At 47.0% G+C, this 26,814-nt stretch overlaps 1 protein-coding gene across 6 annotated transcripts in view; it reads right to left on the reverse strand.

Moving 5' to 3' along the window:
- Positions 1-362: 362 nt before the first annotated feature.
- The window catches only part of PSEN1 (presenilin 1), a 298,128-nt gene continuing 271,676 nt past the window's right edge, over positions 363-26,814 (reverse strand). For all 6 annotated transcript variants that reach the window (XM_063947674.1, XM_063947676.1, XM_063947672.1 and 3 more), the window contains 2 exons: positions 1,727-1,845; positions 363-942 (listed from right to left, as the gene is read on the reverse strand). In XM_063947674.1, coding sequence (XP_063803744.1) covers positions 787-942; positions 1,727-1,845 — 275 coding nt within the window. In that variant the 3' untranslated portion in view covers positions 363-786. The remainder of the gene's footprint in view (positions 943-1,726; positions 1,846-26,814) is intronic.

The following is a 26,814-nucleotide window of genomic DNA, read 5'->3' on the forward strand; positions in this document are numbered from 1 at the left end:
TGTGAACCTTAGTAGTCAATATGTTTCCATGAACACAGTAAAAAACAGAATACTCAGAATAGCCCCCTGTTTGCACTATCACACCCAACAGAACAGAAGACAAGTAATGTAGATGTATTTCTAAAAATGTTTTTAACACAGACAGGTAGTCTGATTATTACTGCACACATTTTAGAAGAGATGTTTTTGGCCAGTCTGAAGCATACTCAGTGTTTTATTATTGGAAGATCAGATTTGTTCTAGAAATTATTGCTTTAGGATACAGTATTTCCACTCCCATATTAGTAAGGATTTAGTAACAAGTGGTCTCCTAATAATTTTTTTTGTACCTGTGCGTGGAAATAAACTACACATTGAAAAAATGTTGTTCAAACAATTTTAATATCCATTAGTTCTTCTCTTTCATTCACTTGGTATTGAAATTTCTTACAGGTTTCTCTGGAATCTGCAAACATTAAATGGAAAAGGACATTTTGTGTCTCTCCTTTCTCCACCACTCATGGCTTTCCATACAAGAGTATTTGCTGGTATAAAAAACCTCACACCAAAATCCCCTTGGGTGTCCATGATCCCAGCCTTGAGAACTGGATCAAAAATGTCATACAGAAAGGCATCTCATACAGCTTTCTGCCTGCACTAGGAGATCTCAAAATCCTTTTGAAAAAAAAAAGAAAAAAAAAGAAAAAAAGAAAAAGAAAAGAAAAGCAAATCGCTTTTCCCTTATATGTTCATATAGAGTCAGGTTGAGGAAAACTAGAAGTCCCAAGGGAACAAGTTGCCCAGAGGTTAAATATAAAATTGGTGGAATGCCAACTGGTCCATAAACGGCTGCACTAAGTTGTCTGTAGCAAAATAGAATACAAGTCCAAAAGTTATGGATATCGGGAGCGCAGGCAAAGCTTTCTTGAAGATGGCTAGGAGCAGCAGAGTAAGGCACAGACCCTGTAAGAAGAATGATCATTATATTGCATGGTATAATGCAAGATGATGAGAAATTGTTGACTATTACCTCAGACATGTATGCGGATTGTGCTGTTTAACAGAACAGAGCACTGAACAATTTCAGTGTTGAAGAATGGACAATGTTGGTAAATTAAAGTAAATAATAATCCAGTCCCTCGGATCCATGTTCGACGGTTTCAAAGTAGACAAACTCATCTATAATAATAATTAGAGATGCGTGGGTTCGGATTTACCTTGATCTCAAAATGGCATCTTATTGGCTCTCGGATATCACAGGCCGGATGTAATGGCCTGCGAGACGGCCGGAACTCCGAGACTCCGGCTGAACTCGTCCGTTTTTTTAAAGCGGCAAACATTTACAAGGCAAAACCAACCAAGTTTTGCCTTGTAAACGCTTGCTGCTTTAAAAAAAAAAAAAAAAAAAAAAAAGGACAAGTTTGGGCGGAGTCTTAGAGCTCTGGCTGTCTCGCAAGGCATTACATCCGGCCCAACGCGTTTTGATTAGCCAGTTTGAAAAATCCAGATAAATCAGAACTTGCGTTAATTTTGCCATTAAGTACACAGTAAACCCAAACCCGCACATCTCTATTAAAAATATATTAAATCCAAATGATTGTGGCTGGTGATTCAGAGACCTCCTCAATTAGTAGAGTACATTGGTCATTTCAAGTCCTAAATAGCCAAAAGCTATGGCAGTGTTTATTACTATACCCACTCTCTCTTCCTCTCGGATACAGCAATGTCTTTGCAGAGTGATACTCACAATTAGTATGGCAACAAAGCAAGCCAGGGTGGTATTCCAGTCTCCACTGGCTGTGGCAGATGCTTTCCCAACAAGGACACTGTAGAAAATAAAGTCTCCTAATCCAAGTTTCACTCCCCCTGGAGAAAAAAGATTAGATGTTATTGCATCTTGAAAAATTACAAAAGTTGCAATCTACGTTGTGTTCATCAATTGAAAGGTCACTAAACAAATCTGCAGCTGAATGTAATACTACTATGATTGTAGGGAAGAAGATGTCAGTTCTGAACAGATGTCATTTATAGTCAGCCAAAAGAGTGAGACGCAAACTGTATGCTCAGGCCAGAAGGCGTGTCTTGTTTTCACTATTATTCTTGTTTGTCCATCTTGAGCTCTCATAACTTTTCCTTCATTCTAGAATCAACTGCCATCTTTACCACATAATGGGGCAGTTCATTAAATCTGTTTCACAGGTAAATGTGCAATAAAAATAAAAAATAAAAGTAGTATACCAACTCATCAATTTTTATGTTGGCTCAAAGGCATGGGTGCTATGTGCTTCTATCATTCAGGTGGATTTATATCGTTTCCAGGGCCCTGCCTCCTAGTGGTAGCCCTAACCCATTGACTGTGTCTCCCTAAGGCTGTAGGAGAAAATGACTTGACTGTTTTTTACGACCACTAGGAAGAATAAAATATCTAAACCATAATTTGCGGGGATCTCAATTTGAACTGGTGGTATGTATTGCCATTGTTAAAAGGAAAAAAAAAAAAGAAGAAAAAAAAAAAGGAGATTTACAGGTCATATATAACGTAGAACATCGACATAGTGAATTATGCAGATTGAGTGTGTTAATATGTAAAATGCATTTCTTTCATTTGAAAAGTTACAAATATAGGAAAGATTTACAACAAGGATCATAATATCTTCAAAAACTGCCACATAAGTACAGCCTAAGGAAAGCAGACAGGACTGAATAGTAGGAGGTTCCTTTTTTTTTTTTTCTTTTCTAACAGTAGACTTGGTTATATTAAGGTCATAAAACTAAAGGACACCGGTAAAGCAGCAGAAAATATGTATTTATCTGTTCTACTGGTGAAGAGTGCAGTATTCACTCAAACCTCCTGCACATTCCTGTGAAATGTCTGGGGGCTATGATACAGCTCACAAAGCATAGTCTCATTACATTGCCCATAGGGGAAGTTGTGAAAACAAATGTGTCCAGTGACAGCAGAAGACCTGGAGCGCTGATAATATTAGACAGCTTTGCTTCATATCAAGGTGTGGTGCGAAATACAGAACACTATTCTAATTAGTGTTTCTCTGATCTTGGGCAACCATTATTCAGCCCTCTGATTGTCAGCGTAGCAGAATTATAAGGATTCAAAGAACGATAATCTGAAGATAAAGATCATGCAAAATATTATATATCTATATCTGTCTATCTAGATATATATATCACGAATGATAAAATACAAATCACATTTTTGGTAATTATTTTTTGGACTGTAAAATCATAAGAAAAATAAGCACTGTACTGAACAGACCATAGTGACATTCACAAAGAGGGGCAGGCTGGGTTGCGATGGAGACAGATGGTATCTTGGGACTAAATTGTTTTTGAGAAGATCAGATCTAGGTGGTAAAACATATAGGATTTTAATTACCTACCGGTAAATCCTTTTCTCGTAGTCCATAAGGGATATTGGGGGAATCTAGTACACTGGGGTATAGACGGGGTCCAAAGGAGCCGATGCACTTTAAATTTCTTCACTGGGTGTGCTCGCTCCTCCCCTCTATGCCCCCTCCCTCAGGCAGTTATAGGTAAAAACGTGCCAGAAGAAGAAAGGACACATATGAGAGAAGGAACATGAAAACAAGGAGTGGTGACATTTATATATCAGCACACCACTAACATATAACAACCAGCAATGGTTGGCAGCAACAACAGCAACAGCTAAACAGATAAATACAAAAGAGATCCTGCAGAAAAGTCAACACACTGAGGCAGGCGCCCAATATCCCTTATGGACTACGTGAAAAGGATTTACCGGTAGGTAATAAAAAATAGGAATTTAATACCTACCAGTAAAACCTTTTCTCTTAGTCCGTAGAGGATGCTGGGGACTCCAAAAGGACCATGGGGTTTATACCAAAGCTCCAGAACGGGCGGGAGAGTGCGGATGACTCTGCAGCACCGATTGACCAACATGAGGTCCTCATCAGCCAGGGTATCAAACTTGTAATCCTCGCAAAGGTGTTTGAACCCGACCAAGGAGCCGCTCGGCAAAGCTGTAATACCAAGATCCCTCGGGCAGCCGCCCAGAACGCGCCCACCTTTCTGGTAGAATGGGCCTACACCGATTTCGGTAATGGCAATCCAGCCATAGAATGAGCCTGCTGAATCGTATCACAGATCCAGTGTGGAATAGTCTGCTTGGCAGCAGGAACCCAATCTCGTTGGGAACATACAGGATAAACAGAGCGTCTGTTTTCCTAATGTGAGCCATTCTGGCAACAGAGAGTTTCAAACTTAGACCACATCGAGATATTTCGATGTCGGCCAGGCGTCAGTAGCCACCGGCACCACACTAGGTTGGTTCATGTGAAGCGATGAAACCACTTTTGGCAGAAAGTGCCGACGAGTTCTCAACTCTGCTCTATCGTCATGGAAGATTAAACAGGGCTCTTGTGAGACAAACCGCTAATTCAGATACCCGCCTTGCGGAATCCAAAATCAACCGCATGACCACTTTCCAAGTGAGGAATTTTCACTCAACCTTATTGAACAATTCAACCAATGAAACTGCAGGAACTGCAACACCACGGTAAGATCCCCTGGTGCCACAGGAGCACAAGGGAAGATGGATGTGTAACACTCCTTTCACGAAAGTTTGAACCTCTGGAAAAGGAGGCTAATTGTTGTAGGAAGAAACCCGATAAGGCTTAAACTGAACCTTAATCAAGGCCAACTTAAGACCCGCATCCACACGATCTTGTAAGAAAAAATGGAGAAAACGACCCAACTGCAATATTTCCGTAGGAACTTTCTTGGATTCACACCAAGACACATACTTTCTCCAAAAAATGGCGGTAATGTTGTAACGTTACTTCTTTTCTGCCTGAAGAAGAGTAGGGATGACTTCACTGGGAATACCCCTTCGGGTTGGGACCCGGCGTTCAACCCCTAGGCAGTCAATGGAAACCACGGTACGTCCTGGAACATACATGGCTCCTGCTGTAACAGATCCTCTCTCAGAGGAAGAAGTCAGAGAACTCCTATGAGTAATTCCTGAAAATCCAGATACCAGCCCTCCATGACCAGTCTGGAAGAATGAGGATCACCTGAACCTTTGTTCTTCGTATGATCTTTTAGCATCTTTGGAAAGAGTGGAAGTGGAGGGAACACATAGACTGACCGAAACACCCACGGTGTCACTAGGGCGTCCCCCGCTATCACTTGAGGGACCCTCGACCTGGAACAATATCTCTAAATTTTCTTGTCGAGGCGAGACGCCATCTTGTCTATTGGTGGAATTCCCCAAAACTTGCCACTTCTGTGACACTCGCTTGATGAAGACTCCACTCTCCTGGCTGGAGAACGTATCCGCCGAGGAAGTTTGCTTCCTTGTTGTCCACTCTTGGAACGAACATCGCTGACAGAGCGCGTAAACGTTTTCGTCGCCCAGCGACAAAGGTTTCTGGCTTCTGCCATTTCTTCTCCGGTCTTTGTTTGTAGAAAACCGTTATAAACGGCCCTTAACTTCATACCGTTATCGTGGTGACAAGTATCCTAACTTGACCCTTGTCCTCAGTGAGAATTGCGCCGCTACCACAGGAGTGATATTCTGGTCTTGAAACCATGATTATCCCAGGGGTGAACCGGACCACTTGTCCAACAGGTCCCGCTAACACTCTGGCATGCAAGCTGCCCACTGAATGGCCTCATAGGCCGCAACCCTCTTTTCCAGTAACTGAATGTATTGAAGGATTGAGCGATCCAGTACAGAATAATTATGTCTCCTTCCTATCGAAGGAAACCCAGCATACCGCCATTACTCTGGTGAATTGGTAACGACAATCCTGAATCGCAAACCTCAGGTAAGCCTAATGCGAAAGAAACCATAATTAGGCCTCCTTTCTCCATTTTCAGAGTAGAGAAACCTGCCATGAGAAAATCCCTCATGGATTTTAAGTAGGAAATTTGAGATTTCAGATATAGGATTTGGTCTTACCGAGCCGTCCGGCCTCGGAAGCACGAAAAAGCTTGAATAACAGCTTCTCCTCTTTTTTTTTTTTTTTTTGTGTGTGACCGGGACAGCAGGACAATGACCTGATCCTGACGCAACTCTTGTATTGCGTCACTTACTACCTCCCTGTCCAGAGGAGAATTGGTAAAACCTATCTGAAAAAATCAGTGAGGGGAAACGTCTGGAAAAACTCCCGTATGTCCCACTAGGGACTCTATCCTTAACTCACTGGTCCATGTCCTTTCCAGGGCTGACTGAAGCGTTTTAGACGTGGTCCCACCGGTGTGGGCTACCGCAAGATAGACCCAACGTCCTGTGGTGGACGTGGCAGAAAACATAGGACGAGTTCTGCCTGTGAACTTGAAATAGGTAGCTTACCTCCTACCTCTTTTAACCTTCCTTTATCGGTGAAGAAAAAGGAAACCTTATCCATTCGGTCAAAATGACTGCATCCTACAATAATGCATCCCCAACCATAGTGAGGTATCCTAGGGCAAGAAGGTAGACTTACCAGTGGTATCTGCCGCAAGCATATTAACAAAGCCATCACCAAACCAGGCTTCACCTTCATAGGGAAGAGACTCCGCTTCTTCTGGGAGTCAGCACCAGCATCCCCTTGGTGAATCCACAACGCCCTCCTGGGCGAGACCGCCATGGAATTGGCCCGCGAACCCAAAAGTTCCAAATGCCTTGTAGTCGCACGGTAGTATGCTACACTGTTCTAGATATGACCCAACTTAAGGAGTATCCCATCTCTCCCAGGGTAATTATATCGGATGACAAAGTAACCGACCATTTCTGAACACAAGCACTCCCCCACGCGCATGTAATGCAAGTATAATCAACGTATATAATTAAAATATCACTTAGCTTCCTGTATATGATCCTCTGTGACAGGGCCCCGTGCAGGACAGGAGTCGACTCACTTTATTCTATCCACGGCGGGAAAAGAATAAACACTCGGCCTCCTCGTGAGGATTTGAAACCATCTTGTCACGGCTGACCTAGAGCTTTTTCAACAGAGCGACCAGCACATGAAAAGGAATAACTTTACTTCAGCATTCATTATAAACCCTTATGCACATTTAAATACACATATACACAAATATATCTATCTATCTTATATACATACATATTTTGTCAGGAACAGCAGGGTCCCTAGTGACGTTAATACGTTCTTAATGTGTATCTAAATCAGGAAACATTATGGTCGACATAAGAAATAGTATTCATGTCGATATCAGGGAGTAGTAACTGGGCAAAATAAAATGTCTTTTTTTTTTTTTTTTTTTGCGACTCCGAGGGGTCTGAGAGAAATATATTATACATATATACATACATACATACATACATACATACATACATGTATGGCTTTGTCAATTTTTACCCAGTCAGATTTGTTGGTGCCGACGGTCACCCACCCACGTCTGTCTCCCATATAGTTTTCCCTTTGGAAAACATACATCTACTGACATGTGGACACTTATTTACATGAACCAAGTACCATCAGACGTCGGCGGTGCAGACTGAGACATTCCCATAGCCGTTTTTGTGGCAGAGTACTCAGCCTCAGACATGTCGACACACATGTACTAAACACCCACCGACATGACACTGACTATTTTGTGTCAGGGATACACGGAAGACGTTTACCAGCTCTTTTACACCATGCTCCCTATCTATTGTGCTTCACTTTTCACATATATTGCACCAAAACACTGTGCCCCCCCCCCCCCCGTTTTCCACTGTGACCTGTTCAGCAGTGCTTTGGCAGGGCCAGTGTCTCTGTGAGGAGAAAATGGCGCTGGTTAGAGCTGTGAAGGCTAAGCCACGCCCCTTTAATGGCACGCTTCAGCCCCGCTATTTTCTAGATTTTTATACTGGTGGGGGTCTGTATACAGTGCCTATGCACTGTATACCTCTTATGCCAGGATAGTGAGATTTTATTGGTGTCCAGGGCGCCCCCGCTGCACCCTTATAGTGCCGCTTGTGTGTGGGAGCAATGGCGCGCAGTGCGACAGCTGCGCGGTACCTCAGAGACTGTGAAGTCTTCTTGCCCTCTTTTACTCACTCGGCTTCTTTCTTCTGGCTCTGTGGGGGGGGGGGGGGGGACAACGGCGCGGCTCCGGGAACGAGCAGCTAGGCGAACAAAGTGATCAGACCCTCTGGAGCTAATGGTGTCCAGTAGCCTAAGAAGCAGAGCCTTTAAACTCACAGAAGTAGGTCTGCTTCTCTCCCCTCAGTCCCACGATGCAGGGAGCCTGTTGCCAGCAGTGCTCCCTGAAAATAATAAACCTAACAAAGTCTTTTCCGAGAAACTCAGGAGAGCTCCTCAGTGTGTGACCAGTCTCTCTGGGCACAGAATCTAACTGGAGTCTGGAGGAGGGGCATAGAAGGAGGAGCCAGTTCACACCCCTTTTAAAGTCTTAAAAGGGCCCGTGTCTCCACAGATGTTAGACACATAGAACCACGTTATCACGACAGGAGAAGGGACCAGCGGCTAATGCCATACATACCCATAGAATCTAGGTGAGTCATGGCGGGCACCCTGTGGAACCAATGTACCTCGCAGAAAGAGATTTAACCATGGTAAGTCTACCATAAATCTCCTTTTCTGCAGCGGGGGTACATTGGTTTCCACAGGGAAACATAGGGGCTGTCCTAAAGCAGTTCCTCATGGGAGGGGACGCGCCGTATCGGGTATGAGAACCCGGAGCCCAAAGGAAGCATCCTGGGAGGTGGAAGTATCGAAGGCATAGAACCTAATGAACGTGTTCACTGAGGACCACGCAGCCGCCTTGCACAATTTTTCAGCGGACGCGCCTCGGCGGGCCGCCCAAGAGGGTCCAACAGACAGAGTAGAATGGGCTTTAATAGCAGCGGGAGCTGGCAGACCAGCCTGTGCATAGGCTTGTGCAATCACCATTATAATCCATCCGGCCAATGTTTGCAGGCCAGCCACATTTGTGAAAACCATAAAAGTACAAAGAGAGTATCTGACCTCCTAATAGAGGCATTCCTCTCCACGTAAATAAGGAGAGCCCGTATCGCATCCAAAGAGCTGGTTTGTCCTCCATAGAGCGAAGAGATAAAAGCCGGAACCACAATCTCTTGGTTAAGGTGAAAAGATGAAACCATCTCAGGCAAATAAACCAAGGCGAGTTCGAACAACTGCCCGGTGACGGTAAAATGTCAGAAAGGGTGGATGACAGGACAGAGAGCCTAGGTCTGACACTCTTCTAGCAGGGGCAACAGGACCTTGACTGTTAGCCATTAAAGGTCTACTCACTCAAGAGGTTCAAATGGAGACTCTTGCAGGGCATTCAGAACAGACAGATCCCATGGAGCCACAGAAGGGACATAAGGAGGCTGAATCCGCAAAACATCCTGAGTGTAAGCATAAACTTCAGGAATAGACGCAATTTTTCTCTGAAACCATACCGACAAGGCAGAGATATGAACCAGGCCGAAAGCCCAAGTCCAGGCCTTGTTGCAGAAAAACCAGAAGCCTGGAATTACTGAATTTATAAAGATCGTAATTCTTAGCAGCACACCAGGTGAAGTAAGAATTCCAGACCCAGTAATAAATCCGCGCAGAAGCCGGTTTGTGGGCCTTTAGCATAGTATGGATAACCGCCTCGGAGAATCCTATGGCCTTCAGGAGTGATGCTTCAAGAGCCATGCTGTCAAAGCCAGTCTGGCCAGGTCCGAGTAGACACAAGGCCCTGAACGAGGAAGTTTTGGCGTTGAGGAAGTAGAAGAGGACGCACTATCGATAGACCCTGCAGGTCTGAGAACCAATGTCGTCTGGGCCATACTGGAGCGACTAGTAGTATTCCTCCTTCTTGCTTGAACTTCCGTAGTACCCTGGGCAGGAGTGACACTGGAGGGAACACGTAGGGCAGCCAAAAGTTCCATGGAATTGCCAGTGCGTCCACGAACGCTGCCTGAGGATCCCTTGTTCTTGATCCGAAGACCGGAACTTTGTGATTGAGACGCCATCAGGTCTTCATCTGGTAGGCCCCACTTGTCCACTAGGAGTTGAAAGACTTTGTTTAGACTCCACATTCCGGCGTGCACGTCCTGACGAATGAGGAAATCCGCTTCCCAGTTGAGGACTCCCGGAATGAACACTGACAATATTGCTGGCAGATGGCGTTCCACCCAACAAAGGATTTTTGACACTTCCATCATTGCCATGCGGCTTCGAGTGCCGCCTTGATGTTTCATGTAGGTTTATGTATGCCACCGTGGTGGCGTTGTCTGACCGTACTTGAACAGGCCTGTTCTGTATCAGAGGCAGGGCGAGAGACAAAGCACTGTAGAGAGACAAAGCACTGTACACTGCCCGCAATTCCAGAAAGTTTATCGGGAGGAGTGATTCCTTTATGGTCCACCGACCCTGGAAAGAGTGTTGCTCCAACACCGTGCCCCAGCCCCTCAGACTGGCATCCGTAGTCAGTAAGACCCAGTTGGGGATCCAGAAGGGACGGCCCCTGTTGAACTGCCGGTCCTGTAGCCACCAGGTCAGCAACAGACGAACCTCTGGAGTCAAGGAAGTCATGCAAGACCTGATCCGATGAGGTAGGCCGTCCCACTTGGAAAGGATTAACCTCTGTAGAGGGCGGGAATGAAATTGAGCGTACTCTATGTCGAAAGCTGACACCATTAGGCAGAGTACTTGAATCACTGAGTGTACCGACACTCTTGGGCGAGAAAGAAAGTATCTAATCCTGTCCTGAAGTTTCAGGACCTTCTCTGGAGACAGAAACAGCCGTTGAATGTGTATGTCCGGTAGTGCCCCAAGGTGCACCATGCTCCGAGCAGGGACCAGTGAGGACTTCTTCCAGGTGATGAGCCACCTGTGGGCTTGTAGGAAGTTTAGAGTCAGTTGCAGATGACTGAAGGGGACATCGTGAGAGGATGCCAGAATCAGCAAATCATCCAGATACGGCAGGAACCCGACTCCCTGGCGACGGAGATGAGCTGTCATCACGGCCATAACCTTGGTGAAAACTCGAGGGGCCGTGGCCAGTCCAAATGGCAGAGCCTGGAACGGATAATGAAGGTTGCCAATAGCAAATCGCAGCTATTGCTGATGCGATATGGCATTAGGCATATGCAGGTAAGCATCTTGCAAAACCAGGGATACCATACAGTCTCCGGGTCCATGGCCAGTACAATTGAGCGCAGTGTTTCCCTACGGAACTTGGACACTCTCACAAACGGAAGGCAGTTGTTAGGTCGACAAGCATTAGGTCAACATACATTGGGTCGACATGCATTAGGTCTGTTAGGCGCCGGGGTCCGCTCGTCGGTGCGGCCCGGCGCCTAGCAACCAGGGACGCCGTGCGCGTACAGCCGCCGGCTCCCTGGCAACGCTAGACGCCGGGCGCACGGAGCCGCTCTGACCCTAGCAACGGGGACGCCACGTTCGGGCCGCGTTCCCCGTTGCTGGGTCTGTTCTAATTATTTTATGGTGTGCTGGCCGTGCAGCTTGCAAGCTGCACGGCATTCATTGTGATTACCCAGTCTGGCTCCTGATTGGGGAGTTCTCTGTTATAAGCACCCTTTGGACTTCCCACAGACGCCGGTGATAGCTTCCTGTTTGCCTGTGTCAGTTGCAGAGAGTTCCAGTCTTGCTCAATCCGGTTGTTCCTGTCCTCAGTGGTCCTGTACTCGGAAAGTTGTCATCATTCCTGGAGTCTGACCGAGCACCTTTAACATCCTGTGGTGTTCGTGAGTCGCGGCGCAGCCGTGTGTTGCGGCTTGTCCGCTTACTGTTTATTATTTAGTATATTTGTGTTCTGGAGCTTTTGCGGAGGATTCCGCTCCCACAGATCCACTCTGGTATCCAGCGGTGCTGGATAGGAGTAACGGATCGGTGGATCCTTGGTTGTCCTTTTCCCTGGCGGCTAGTCCGCACATACCTTTGGTTTAAGTTAGTTAGCTTGTAACCCCTGGCCTGGTTGCTTAGTCAGAGGGCCCCTTGTTATCACCCTGTCTCGGATTTCCCTTTGTCTCCCATTAAGACCTGAGGGGGCATCGGGGTTGGGCAGACATAATCCGCCCTTCGAACGCGGCTGCCATGGGCTCAAGCAACCATAGTCTCGCAGGGGATTTCTGATAACACGGGCGAGACAACGGAGTTAGGGCGCCAGGGGTTACTAGGCTCTCCTGCTCCCACTACCAGCAGATCTTCCCTGTACTCAGACCTCTGCCATAAGATCTCCTCTGGTCTGGAGTTCGGGAATCATAACAAGGTCGACATGGTCATTATGTCAACATGTACTAGGTCAACGTGCAAAAAGGTCGACTTGAGTTTCACAATTTTTTCACCTTTCATACTTAACGATCCACATGGACTACAATCGGGAACGGTAACCTGTGCCGAGCGCAGCGGTAGGGGAGCGAGGCACCTTGCCCGAAGCATGGCAAGCGAAGCGATCCATGCGAGGGTATGCAGTGCACTAATTGGGGTTCCCTGTCAGTTTACGAAGAACACGACACCAAAAACTGTCAAAAAACTCATGTCGACTCATTCCATGTCAACCTAATGCATGTCGACCTAATGAACCACACCCCTCACAAACTTGTTCATAGATTTGAGGTTGAGAATAAGCCGGAAAGACCCATCAAGTTTCGGGACTAGAAACTAGAGATGAGCGGGTTCGGTTCCTCGGAATCCGAACCCGCCCGAACTTCAGGTTTTTTTACACGGGGCCGAGCGACTCGGATCTTCCCGCCTTGCTCGGTTAACCCGAGTGCGCCCGAACGTCATCATCCCGCTGTCGGATTCTCGCGAGGCTCGGATTCTATATAAGGAGCCGCGCGTCGCCGCCATTTTCACACGTGCATTGAGATTGATAGGGAGAGGACGTGGCTGGCGTCCTCTCCGTTTATAGAGAAAAGAGTGAGACTAGAGTAGAGAGAGACACAGTATTTACTTTAGTAATTTTGGGGAGCATTAGGAGGAGTACTACTACTTGCTGAAGTGATAGTGTGACTGTATATCTGACTTGTGGGGGAGACAGTGGGGAGCAGTTAGAGTCTGAGAGCAGGAGTACATATTTTAACGTACAGTGCACACTTTTGCTGCCAGAGTGCCACACTGCCATTGTGACCACACTGACCACCAGTATATATTGTGATTGTCTGCTTAGGAGTACTACTTGCAAGTTGCTGATAGTGTGACCAGTGACCTGACCACCAGTTTAATTAATCACCACCAGTTTAATATAAATATATATATATATATATATAAAATTGTATATAATATATATATATATATATATATATATATATATATAATTGTATACCACCTACCCGTGTTTTTTTTTTTTTCTTTCTTCTTGATACATACTACTATAGTAGCTTACTGTAGCAGTCTGCGGTGCTGCTGAGCTGACAGTGTCCAGCAGGTCCGTCATCAGTCATTACATAATAAATATATCTACCTGTCCGGCTGCAGTACTAGTGATATTATATATATATATATATATATATATATATATATATATTAATTTCATCTCATTATCATCCAGTCTATATTAGCAGCAGACACAGTACGGTAGTCCACGGCTGTAGCTACCTCTGTGTCGGCAGTCGCTCGTCCATCCATAATTGTATACCACCTACCCGTGTTTTTTTTTTTCTTTCTTCTTGATACATACTACTATAGTAGCTTACTGTAGCAGTCTGCGGTGCTGCTGAGCTGACAGTGTCCAGCAGGTCCGTCATCAGTCATTACATAATAAATATATATACCTGTCCGGCTGCAGTACTAGTGATATTATATATATATATATATATATATATATATATATATATATATATATATATTAATTTCATCTCATTATCATCCAGTCTATATTAGCAGCAGACAGTACGGTAGTCCACGGCTGTAGCTACCTCTGTGTCGGCAGTCGCTCGTCCATCCATAATTGTATACCACCTACCCGTGGTTTTTTTTTTTTCTTTCTTCTTGATACAAACTACTATAGTAGCTTACTGTAGCAGTCTGCGGTGCTGCTGAGCTGACAGTGTCCAGCAGGTCCGTCATCAGTCATTACATAATAAATATATATACCTGTCCGGCTGCAGTACTAGCGATATTATATATATATATATATATATATATATATATATATATATATTAATTTCATCTCATAATCATCCAGTCTATATTAGCAGCAGAAACAGTACGGTAGTCCACGGCTGTAGCTACCTCTGTGTCGGCAGTCGCTCGTCCATCCATAAGTATACTAGTATCCATCCATCTCCATTGTTTACCTGAGGTGCCTTTTAGTTGTGCCTATTAAAATATGGAGAACAAAAATGTTGAGGTTCCAAAATTAGGGAAAGATCAAGATCCACTTCCACCTCGTGCTGAAGCTGCTGCCACTAGTCATGGCCGAGACGATGAAATGCCAGCAACGTCGTCTGCCAAGGCCGATGCCCAATGTCATAGTACAGAGCATGTAAAATCCAAAACACCAAATATCAGTAAAAAAAGGACTCCAAAATCTAAAATAAAATTGTCGGAGGAGAAGCGTAAACTTGCCAATATGCCATTTACCACACGGAGTGGCAAGGAACGGCTGAGGCCCTGGCCTATGTTCATGGCTAGTGGTTCAGCTTCACATGAGGATGGAAGCACTCAGCCTCTCGCTAGAAAAATGAAAAGACTCAAGCTGGCAAAAGCACCGCAAAGAACTGTGCGTTCTTCGAAATCCCAAATCCACAAGGAGAGTCCAATTGTGTCGGTTGCGATGCCTGACCTTCCCAACACTGGACGTGAAGAGCATGCGCCTTCCACCATTTGCACGCCCCCTGCAAGTGCTGGAAGGAGCACCCGCAGTCCAGTTCCTGATAGTCAGATTGAAGATGTCAGTGTTGAAGTACACCAGGATGAGGAGGATATGGGTGTTGCTGGCGCTGGGGAGGAAATTGACAAGGAGGATTCTGATGGTGAGGTGGTTTGTTTAAGTCAGGCACCCGGGGAGACACCTGTTGTCCGTGGGAGGAATATGGCCGTTGACATGCCTGGTGAAAATACCAAAAAAATCAGCTCTTCGGTGTGGAAGTATTTCAACAGAAATGCGGACAACATTTGTCAAGCCGTGTGTTGCCTTTGTCAAGCTGTAATAAGTAGGGGTAAGGACGTTAACCACCTCGGAACATCCTCCCTTATACGTCACCTGCAGCGCATTCATAATAAGTCAGTGACAAGTTCAAAAACTTTGGGCGACAGCGGAAGCAGTCCACTGACCAGTAAATCCCTTCCTCTTGTAACCAAGCTCACGCAAACCACCCCACCAACTCCCTCAGTGTCAATTTCCTCCTTCCCCAGGAATGCCAATAGTCCTGCAGGCCATGTCACTGGCAATTCTGACGAGTCCTCTCCTGCCTGGGATTCCTCCGATGCATCCTTGCGTGTAATGCCTACTGCTGCTGGCGCTGCTGTTGTTGCTGCTGGGAGTCGATGGTCATCCCAGAGGGGAAGTCGTAAGCCCACTTTTACTACTTCCACCAAGCAATTGACTGTCCAACAGTCCTTTGCGAGGAAGATGAAATATCACAGCAGTCATCCTGTTGCAAAGCGGATAACTGAGGCCTTGACAACTATGTTGGTGTTAGACGTGCGTCCGGTATCCGCCGTTAGTTCACAGGGAACTAGACAATTTCTTGAGGTAGTGTGCCCCCGTTACCAAATACCATCTAGGTTCCACTTCTCTAGGCAGGCGATACCGAGAATGTACACGGACGTCAGAAAAAGACTCACCAGTGTCCTAAAAAATGCAGTTGTACCCAATGTCCACTTAACCACGGACATGTGGACAAGTGGAGCAGGGCAGGGTCAGGACTATATGACTGACAGCCCACTGGGTAGATGTATGGACTCCCGCCGCAAGAACAGCAGCGGCGGCACCAGTAGCAGCATCTCGCAAACGCCAACTCTTTCCTAGGCAGGCTACGCTTTGTATCACCGGTTTCCAGAATACGCACACAGCTAAAAACCTCTTACGGCAACTGAGGAAGATCATCGCGGAATGGCTTACCCCAATTGGACTCTCCTGTGGATTTGTGGCATCGGACAACGCCAGCAATATTGTGTGTGCATTAAATATGGGCAAATTCCAGCACGTCCCATGTTTTGCACATACCTTGAATTTGGTGGTGCAGAATTTTTTAAAAAACGACAGGGGCGTGCAAGAGATGCTGTCGGTGGCCAGAAGAATTGCGGGACACTATCGGCGTACAGGCACCACGTACAGAAGACTGGAGCACCACCAAAAACGCCTGAACCTGCCCTGCCATCATCTGAAGCAAGAAGTGGTAACGAGGTGGAATTCAACCCTATATATGCTTCAGAGGTTGGAGGAGCAGCAAAAGGCCATTCAAGCCTATACAATTGAGCACGATATAGGAGGTGGAATGTACCTGTCTCAAGCGCAGTGGAGAATGATTTCAATGTTGTGCAAGGTTCTGCAACCTTTTGAACTTGCCACACGTGAAGTCAGTTCAGACACTGCCAGCCTGAGTCAGGTCATTCCCCTCATCAGGCTTTTGCAGAAGAAGCTGGAGGCATTGAAGGAGGAGCTAAAAGGGAGCGATTCCGCTAGGCATGTGGGACTTGTGGATGGAGCCCTTAATTCGCTTAACAAGGATTCACGGGTGGTCAATCTGTTGAAATCAGAGCACTACATTTTGGCCACCGTGCTCGATCCTAGATTTAAAACCTACCTTGGATCTCTCTTTCCGGCAGACACAAGTCTGCTGGGGTTCAAAGACCTGCTGGTGACAAAATTGTCAAGTCAAGCGGAACGCGACCTGTCAACATCTCCTCCTTCACATTCTCCCGCAACTGGGGGTGCGAGGAAAAGGCTCATAATTCCGAGCCCACCCGCTGGCGGTGATGCAGGGCAGTCTGGAGCGACTGCTGATGCCGACATCTGGTCCGGACTGAAGGACCTGACAACGATTACGGACATGTCGTCTACTGTCACTGCATATGATTCTCTCACCATTGAAAGAATGGTGGAGGATTATATGAGTGACAGCATCCAAGTAGGCACGTCAGACAGTCCGTACTTATACTGGCAGGAAAAAGAGGCAATTTGGAGGCCCTTGCACAAACTGGCTTTATTCTACCTAAGTTGCCCTCCCACAAGTGTGTACTCCGAAAGAGTGTTTAGTGCCGCCGCTCACCTTGTCAGCAATCGGCGTACGAGGTTACTTCCAGAAAATGTGGAGAAGATGATGTTCATTAAAATGAATTATAATCAATTCCTCCGTGGAGACATTGACCAGCAGCAATTGCCTCCACAAAGTACACAGTGAGCTGAGATGGTGGATTCCAGTGGGGACGAATTGATAATCTGTGAGGAGCGGGATGTACACGGTGATATATCGGAGGATGATGATGAGGTGGACATCTTGCCTCTGTAGAGCCAGTTTGTGCAAGGAGAGATTAATTGCTTCTTTTTCGGTGGGGGTCCAAACCAACCCGTCATTTCAGTCACAGTCATGTGGCAGACCCTGTCACTGAAATGATGGGTTGGTTAAAGTGTGCATGTCCTGTTTATACAACATAAGGGTGGGTGGGAGGGCCCAAGGACAATTCCATCTTGCACCTCTTTTTTCTTTCATTTTTATTTGCGTCATGTGCTGTTTGGGGAGTGTTTTTTGGAAGGGCCATCCTGCGTGACACTGCAGTGCCACTCCTAGATGGGCCAGGTGTTTGTGTCGGCCACTAGGGTCGCTTAGCTTACTCACACAGCTACCTCATTGCGCCTCTTTTTTTCTTTGCGTCATGTGCTGTTTGGGGAGTGTTTTTTGGAAGGGCCATCCTGCGTGACACTGCGGTGCCACTCCTAGATGGGCCAGGTGTTTGTGTCGGCCACTAGGGTCGCTTATCTTACTCACACAGCTACCTCATTGCGCCTCTTTCTCTATCGTCCTAGTGGATGCTGGGGTTCCTGAAAGGACCATGGGGAATAGCGGCTCCGCAGGAGACAGGGCACAAAAAGTAAAGCTTTATGATCAGGTGGTGTGTACTGGCTCCTCCCCCTATGACCCTCCTCCAGACTCCAGTTAGATTTTTGTGCCCGGCCGAGAAGGGTGCAATCTAGGTGGCTCTCCTAAAGAGCTGCTTAGAAAAAGTTTAGCTAGGTTTTTTATTTTACAGTGATTCCTGCTGGCAACAGGATCACTGCAGCGAGGGACTGAGGGGAGAAGGAGTCAACTCACCTGCGTGCAGGATGGATTGGTTTCTTGGCTACTGGACATCAAGCTCCAGAGGGACGATCACAGGTACAGCCTGGATGGTCACCGGAGCCACGCCGCCGGCCCCCTTGCAGATGCTGAAATCAGAAGAGGTCCAGAATCGGCGGCTGAAGACTCCTGCAGTCTTCTAAAGGTAGCGCACAGCACTGCAGCTGTGCGCCATTTTCCTCTCAGCACACTTCACACGGCAGTCACTGAGGGTGCAGGGCGCTGGGAGGGGGGCGCCCTGGGAGGCAAATGATTACCTATAAAGGCTAAAAATACCTCACATATAGCCCTAGAGGCTATATGGAGATATTTAACCCCTGCCTAATTTTTCTAAATAGCGGGAGACGAGCCCGCCAGAAAAGGGGCGGGGCCTATCTCCTCAGCACACGGCGCCATTTCCTCTCACAGCTCCGCTGGTCAGGACGGCTCCCAAGTCTCTCCCCTGCACTGCACTACAGAAACAGGGTAAAACAGAGAGGGGGGGGCACATTTATGGCGATATTTTGATATAACAAAGCAGCTATAAGGGAGCACTTATTATAAGGCTATCCCTGATATATATATAGCGCTTTTGGTGTGTGCTGGCAAACTCTCCCTCTGTCTCCCCAAAGGGCTAGTGGGTCCTGTCTTCGTTAGGAGCATTCCCTGTGTGTCTGCTGTGTGTCGGTACGTGTGTGTCGACATGTATGAGGACGATATTGGTGTGGAGGCGGAGCAATTGCCAAATATGAGGATGTCACCCCCTAGGGAGTCGACACCAGAATGGATGCCTTTATTTATGGAACTACGGGATAGTGTCAACACGCTAAAGCAGTCGTTTGACGACATGAGACGGCCGGACAATCAATTAGTGCCTGTCCAGGCGACTCAAACACCGTCAGGGGCTGTGAAACGCCCTTTGCCTCAGTCGGTCGACACAGACCCAGACACAGGCGATGACTCCAGTGGTGACGGTGACGAATCAACCGTATTTTCCAGTAGGGCCACACGTTATATGATTTTGGCAATGAAGGAGGCGTTACATTTAGCTGATACTACAGGTACCACTAAACAGGGTATTATGTGGGGTATGAAAAAACTACCTATAGTTTTTCCTGAATCAGAAGAATTAAATGACGTGTGTAATGAAGCGTGGGTTGCCCCTGATAAAAAGCTGATAATTTCAAAGAAATTATTGGCATTATACCCTTTCCCGCCAGAGGTTAGGGAGTGCTGGGAAACACCTCCTAGGGTGGACAAGGCGCTAACACGCTTATCTAAACAAGTGGCGTTACCCTCTCCTGAGACGGCCGCACTTAAAGATCCATCAGATAGGAGGATGGAAAATATCCAAAAAAGTATATACACACATGCAGGTGTTATACTACGACCAGCTGTAGCGACTGCCTGGATGGGCAGTGCTGGGGTAGTTTGGTCAGAGTCCCTGATTGAAAATATTGATACCCTGGACAGGGACAATATTTTACTGTCGTTAGAACAAATAAAGGATGCATTTCTTTATATGCGTGATGCACAGAGGGATATCTGCACACTGGCATCACGGGTAAGTGCTATGTCCATTTCGGCCAGAAGAGCTTTATGGACGCGACAGTGGACAGGCGATGCGGATTCAAAACGGCATATGGAAGTTTTGCCGTATAAAGGGGAGGAGTTATTTGGAGTCGGTCTATCAGATTTGGTGGCCACGGCTACAGCCGGGAAATCCACCTTTCTACCTCAAGTCACTCCCCAACAGAAAAAGGCACCGACTTTTCAACCGCAGCCCTTTCGTTCCTTTAAAAATAAGAGAGCAAAGGGCTATTCATATCTGCCACGAGGCAAAGGTCGAGGGAAGAGACAGCAACACGCAGCTCCTTCCCAGGAACAGAAGCCCTCCCCGGCTTCTACAAAAGCCTCAGCATGACGCTGGGGCTTCTCAAGCGGACTCGGGGACGGTGGGCGGTCGTCTCAAAAATTACAGCGCGCAGTGGGCTCACTCGCAGGTAGATCCCTGGATCCTGCAGATAATATCTCAAGGGTACAGGTTGGAATTAGAGACAGATCCACCTCGCCGTTTCCTGAAGTCTGCTTTACCAACGTCCCCCTCCGAAAGGGGGACGGTTTTGGAAGCCATTCACAAGCTGTACTCTCAGCAGGTGATAGTCAAGGTACCTCTTCTACAACAAGGGAAGGGGTATTATTCCACTCTTTTTGTGGTACCGAAGCCGGATGGCTCGGTAAGGCCTATTCTAAATCTGAAGTCCTTGAACCTGTACATAAAGAAGTTCAAGTTCAAAATGGAGTCACTCAGAGCAGTGATAGCGAACCTGGAAGAGGGGGACTTTATGGTATCCTTGGACATCAAGGATGCGTATCTCCACGTTCCAATTTACCCCTCACACCAGGGGTACCTCAGGTTCGTTGTACAAAACTGTCACTATCAGTTTCAGACGCTGCCGTTCGGATTGTCCACGGCACCTCGGATCTTTACAAAGGTAATGGCCGAGATGATGATTCTTCTTCGAAGAAAAGGCGTATTAATTATCCCATACTTGGACGATCTCCTAATAAGGGCGAGGTCCAGAGAACAGCTAGAGATGGGATTAGCACTGTCTCAAGAAGTGCTAAAACAGCACGGGTGGATTCTGAATATTCCAAAATCCCAGTTAATGCCGACAACTCGTCTGCTGTTCCTAGGGATGATTCTGGACACGGTTCAGAAAAAGGTTTTTCTCCCGGAGGAAAAAGCCAAGGAGTTCTCCGAGCTTGTCAGGAACCTCCTAAAACCAGGAAAGGTGTCTGTACATCAATGCACAAGAGTCCTGGGAAAAATGGTGGCTTCTTACGAAGCAATTCCATTCGGCAGATTCCACGCAAGAATTTTCCAAAGGGATCTGTTGGACAAATGGTCAGGGTCGCATCTTCAGATGCACCTGCGGATAACCCTGTCTCCAAGGACAAGGGTGTCTCTTCTGTGGTGGTTGCAGAGTGCTCATCTATTGGAGGGCCGCAGATTCGGCATACAGGATTGGATCCTGGTGACCACGGACGCCAGCCTGAGAGGCTGGGGAGCAGTCACACAAGGAAGAAACTTCCAGGGAGTATGGACGAGCCTGGAAACGTCTCTTCACATAAACATTCTGGAACTAAGAGCCATATACAATGCTCTAAGCCAGGCAGAACCTCTGCTTCAGGGAAAACCGGTGTTGATCCAGTCGGACAACATCACGGCAGTCGCCCATGTGAACAGACAGGGCGGCACAAGAAGCAGGAGTGCAATGGCAGAAGCTGCAAGGATTCTTCGCTGGGCAGAGAATCATGTGATAGCACTGTCAGCAGTGTTCATCCCGGGAGTGGACAACTGGGAAGCAGACTTCCTCAGCAGACACGATCTTCACCCGGGAGAGTGGGGACTTCATCCAGAAGTTTTCCACATGCTGGTAACCCGTTGGGAAAGACCAATGGTGGACATGATGGCGTCTCGCCTCAACAAAAAACTGGACAGGTATTGCGCCAGGTCAAGAGATCCGCAGGCAATAGCTGTGGACGCGCTGGTAACGCCTTGGGTGTACCAGTCGGTGTATGTGTTTCCTCCTCTGCCTCTCATACCAAAAGTATTGAGAATTATACGGCAAAGAGGCGTAAGAACGATACTAGTGGTTCCGGATTGGCCAAGAAGGACTTGGTACCCGGAACTTCAAGAGATGATCACGGAAGATCCGTGGCCTCTACCTCTAAGGAGGGACTTGCTTCAGCAGGGTCCCTGTCTGTTTCAAGACTTACCGCGGCTGCATTTGACGGCATGGCGGTTGAACGCCGGATCCTAAAGGAAAAAGGCATGCCGGAAGAAGTCATTCCTACTTTGATTAAAGCAAGGAAGGAAGTAACCGTGCAACATTATCACCGAATTTGGCGAAAATATGTTGCGTGGTGCGAAGATCGGAGTGCTCCGACGGAGGAATTTCAACTGGGTCGATTCCTACATTTCCTGCAATCAGGATTGTCTATGGGTCTCAAATTGGGATCTATTAAGGTTCAAATTTCGGCCCTGTCGATTTTCTTTCAAAAAGAATTGGCTTCAGTCCCTGAAGTCCAGACCTTTGTTAAGGGAGTGCTGCATATACAGCCTCCTGTGGTGCCTCCAGTGGCACCGTGGGATCTCAATGTGGTTTTGGACTTCCTAAAATCTCATTGGTTTGAACCACTAAAAAAGGTGGATTTGAAATATCTCACATGGAAAGTGACCATGCTTCTAGCCCTGGCTTCTGCCAGGAGAGTGTCAGAATTGGCAGCTTTATCTTACAAAAGCCCATATCTGATTTTCCATTCGGACAGGGCAGAACTGCGGACTCGTCCGCATTTTCTCCCTAAGGTGGTGTCAGCATTTCATCTGAACCAGCCTATTGTAGTGCCTGCGGCTACAAGTGACTTGGAGGACTCCAAGTTACTGGACGTTGTCAGAGCATTAAAAATATATATTGCAAGGACAGCTGGAGTCAGAAAATCTGACTCGTTGTTTATATTGTATGCACCCAACAAGATGGGTGCTCCTGCGTCTAAGCAGACGATTGCTCGTTGGATCTGTAGCACAATCCAACTTGCACATTCTGTGGCAGGCCTGCCACAGCCTAAATCTGTAACGGCCCACTCCACAAGGAAGGTGGGCTCATCTTGGGCGGCTGCCCGAGGGGTCTCGGCATTACAACTTTGCCGAGCAGCTACGTGGTCAGGGGAGAACACGTTTGTAAAATTTTACAAATTTGATACTCTGGCTAAGGAGGACCTGGAGTTCTCTCATTCGGTGCTGCAGAGTCATCCGCACTCTCCCGCCCGTTTGGGAGCTTTGGTATAATCCCCATGGTCCTTTCAGGAACCCCAGCATCCACTAGGACGATAGAGAAAATAAGATTTTACTTACCGATAAATCTATTTCTCGGAGTCCGTAGTGGATGCTGGGCGCCCATCCCAAGTGCGGATTATCTGCATAAATTGTACATAGTTATTGTTAACTAATTCGGGTTATTGTTGAAGGAAGCCATCTTTCAGAGGCTCCGCTGTTATCATACTGTTAACTGGGTTTAGATCACAAGTTGTACGGTGTGATTGGTGTGGCTGGTATGAGTCTTACCCGGGATTCAAAATCCTCCCTTATTGTGTACGCTCGTCCGGGCACAGTACCTAACTGGAGTCTGGAGGAGGGTCATAGGGGGAGGAGCCAGTGCACACCACCTGATCGGAAAAAGCTTTACTTTTTGTGCCCTGTCTCCTGCGGAGCCGCTATTCCCCATGGTCCTTTCAGGAACCCCAGCATCCACTACGGACTCCGAGAAATAGATTTATCGGTAAGTAAAATCTTATTTTTCTTTGCGTCATGTGCTGTTTGGGAAGTGTTTTTTGGAAGGGCCATCCTGCGTGACACTGCAGTGCCACTCCTAGATGGGCCAGGTGTTTGTGTCGGCCACTAGGGTCGCTTAGCTTACTCACACAGCTACCTCATTGCGCCTCTTTTTTTCTTTGCGTCATGTGCTGTTTGGGGAGTGTTTTTTGGAAGGGCCATCCTGCGTGACACTGCAGTGCCACTCCTAGATGGGCCAGGTGTTTGTGTCGGCCACTAGGGTCGCTTAGCTTAGTCATCCAGCGACCTCGTGCAAATTTTAGGACTAAAAATAATATTGTGAGGTGTGAGGTATTCAGAATAGACTGATAATGAGTGGAAATTATGGTTTTTGAGGTTAATAATACTTTGGGGTCAAAATGACCCCCAAATTCTATGATTTAAGCTGTTTTTTAGTGTTTTTTTAAAAAAACACCCGAATCCAAAACACACCCGAATCCGACAAAAAAAATTCGGTGAGGTTTTGACAAAACGCGGTCGAACCCAAAACACGGCCGCGGAACCGAACCCAAAACCCGAAAAATTTCAAGTGCACATCTCTACTAGAAACAGGGTCGAATAGTATCCTCTGCCTCTCTGGGACAGAGGTACCGGCACTACCACTCCTGTATCCAGGAGGGAATTCACAACCATCAGTAGAGCTTGCGCCTTTAATGGATCCGAAGGGATAAACGATGTGCAGAACTGGCGAGGGGGGAAGAGACTGCGTACCCGTGAAAAACAACTTCTTGCACCCATGCATCTGAAGTGGTCATTAACCAGGCCTGGATGAATCATGGAAGTCGGCCCCCCTCACTGGGATCCCCCAGTGGGAGGCCTTTCCTGTCATGCAGCAGGCTTGTCATGAGAAGCAGGCTGAAGAGCAGCCCAGGAACGTTAGGCCTTGGGCTTAGTGGTTGTTGGGAGCACGAGACAATCTCGGGTGTGCCTGACCTTCGCTTTCTCTTAAAGCAGAGAAAAGTGGTACCTTTTGCCTTCTGTGCAGAAGGAGAAGCATTTGAGAGAAAAGCAGTCATAGTCCGATTTAGACCCCATTTTTAATTAGGCCTTCCCCAGATAAGATGTCCCCGGTAAAAGGTGAATAACTCCAAGGACTTTTGGAGTCCAGGTCCACCATCCACGACCTCAACCACAGAATGTGGCGAGCCAGGACAGACGTATTCGACGCCTTGACAGCCAACACACCCGCCTCAGGGCACGCCCCCTGGTGAAAAAAAAGGTGGCAGTGGTATTGTGAGACAGGGAATGTCTGGCATTGTCAGATATATCCTCAGCAGCTCTTCCTCTAATCCTGATCCAGTCATCAATCTATGTTGCAGCCCCAAGAGGATGCAATCGTGGTCTATGTACAACACCCATAAGGGAGTAATAGACTTCAGGCATCCCTCCACACGCTTACCCGTCGGTTCCTACAGTGAGGGGACAATGGTGAGAGTGGACGACACCCGATGGGTGACACATGAGTTCACTAGCAGTGAAATACCTACTCGTTATATAACTCTGCAGGGAAAGGATATTGAGCTAATGTCCGTTGTAGACAGGGGGAATGTCTTCCCTGGATTAGACCTGGAGTCTTGTCTGATGTACACTTAATGGTCAGATTGTGGTAACAGAATTTTAATTACCCTCTGACATGTGAACATATCAGTTTGCTTAACCACAGTAGGGGAATCCTCTTATCAGTGATTTTTAGGATTTGTTACCCAGTAACCACAAGGGCAGTGGTATCATTTAGCAATGGCAACTCCTTGTGAGGAACACCTAATATAGGGACTGACAGGACAGATAAAAATATAAGAGAGATTATTGGATAGGGAGGAGGAAGCAGCCCGCTCAGATGACCCAGAGACACGAGAGTAACCCGGAATAGGGTTTTGCCTGACCAGGGAATGAGTCATATGCTACAATCCGTGAGGTAAAATTTTCCCGCCCAAAGTGGAGTAACCATGGGGACATCAGAGACTGTAATATTACAGGTGGTCCCATAGGGGGCATAAAGCGTTCAACTAGAGAACACAGTAGGTTTGAGAACGCAGCTCAGGTTGGCTCCTGATTGATTACAGGAGCTGCGGATTGACTGGGAGATGTATGAGACATAGCACACACACCATCACACAAAACTTCCCCCTCAGGTTAATCATTTGCGCATGCTCTGCAGGAGTGTCTCCAGATTTACTGCCCTACATGTTAAACATTATACACAAATGCAACAGAGAGCGGTTTAATACGATGAAACCAGACAGAGTACAATACGTGCGAATAAATCCGTTAGCATGTGACTGAGTTCCCAGTACACAACACCTGCGAATAACTCTGGTATTATGTGACTAAGTACACAGTAGAATACACGTGATAGGTAAATACTGTGACGCACTATATATGGAACCAGACGCACCTAGTCCCCAGGGTACAGTATACAGTGATCGATATATCTGGAATACACCGCAGTGAAATAACAAAGCAGATACCGACACACAGTCACGTTTGCAATGCAGGTAATTATTTTCATGACAATAAAATTGCATTGGATTATTATATAAACACATTATATAACAATGCGTGGTCTGAGACCGGAGATGTATATATCAGTATACTCGTACACTATATTCTGCCACAGGTCCACTTGTTCTTAACTAACACTGTCTTATTATTGACATGTAGAATACTTGTGTTTGTAAAACCACGGCGCTGATGTACATGCGGGTTTACAAAGAAGACCTTGCCCTGCAGTCCTGGAGACCAGTCGCATCTATTTTAGAAAATGGCGCCCAGCTCAGTCAGGAAGTGAGGGAGAGTGTGAGGCAGCTCCAGGGTGGGGACACCAGCAGTAGATGGCGCCAGGAGCTGGGGGAAGGGCTACAGGTCAAGTGCCTTTTCCCCTATGCTGGTCTTCACCACCGGGTACTATTGAGCCTTACTAAAGTGGATGTTTTACTATTCGACTTGTGCTCCCATGCCCTGGTGGATATAGTGGGGTCCCTGCTCTGTCACAGTGTCCATGCCAGCGTCGCGATTTGTCTCCTTAAACCGCGACCGGAACGCAATTTAATGGCGGGTCCCGCTTACCTCCTCCCTTAGTAGCGGCTACACAAACCAGGAGAGCATCTGTGGTGGTGTGCCTAGGAACTGGAGCACCTCCGCCGCAAGTACCCGGGAACAGAGCCAGCGGGAGTATGTGACACCGCTGGGGAGGTGATGGAGCCGCAGC

This window comes from Pseudophryne corroboree, chromosome 12 (assembly GCF_028390025.1).
Source record: "Pseudophryne corroboree isolate aPseCor3 chromosome 12, aPseCor3.hap2, whole genome shotgun sequence".
Classification (NCBI taxonomy): domain Eukaryota; kingdom Metazoa; phylum Chordata; class Amphibia; order Anura; family Myobatrachidae; genus Pseudophryne; species Pseudophryne corroboree.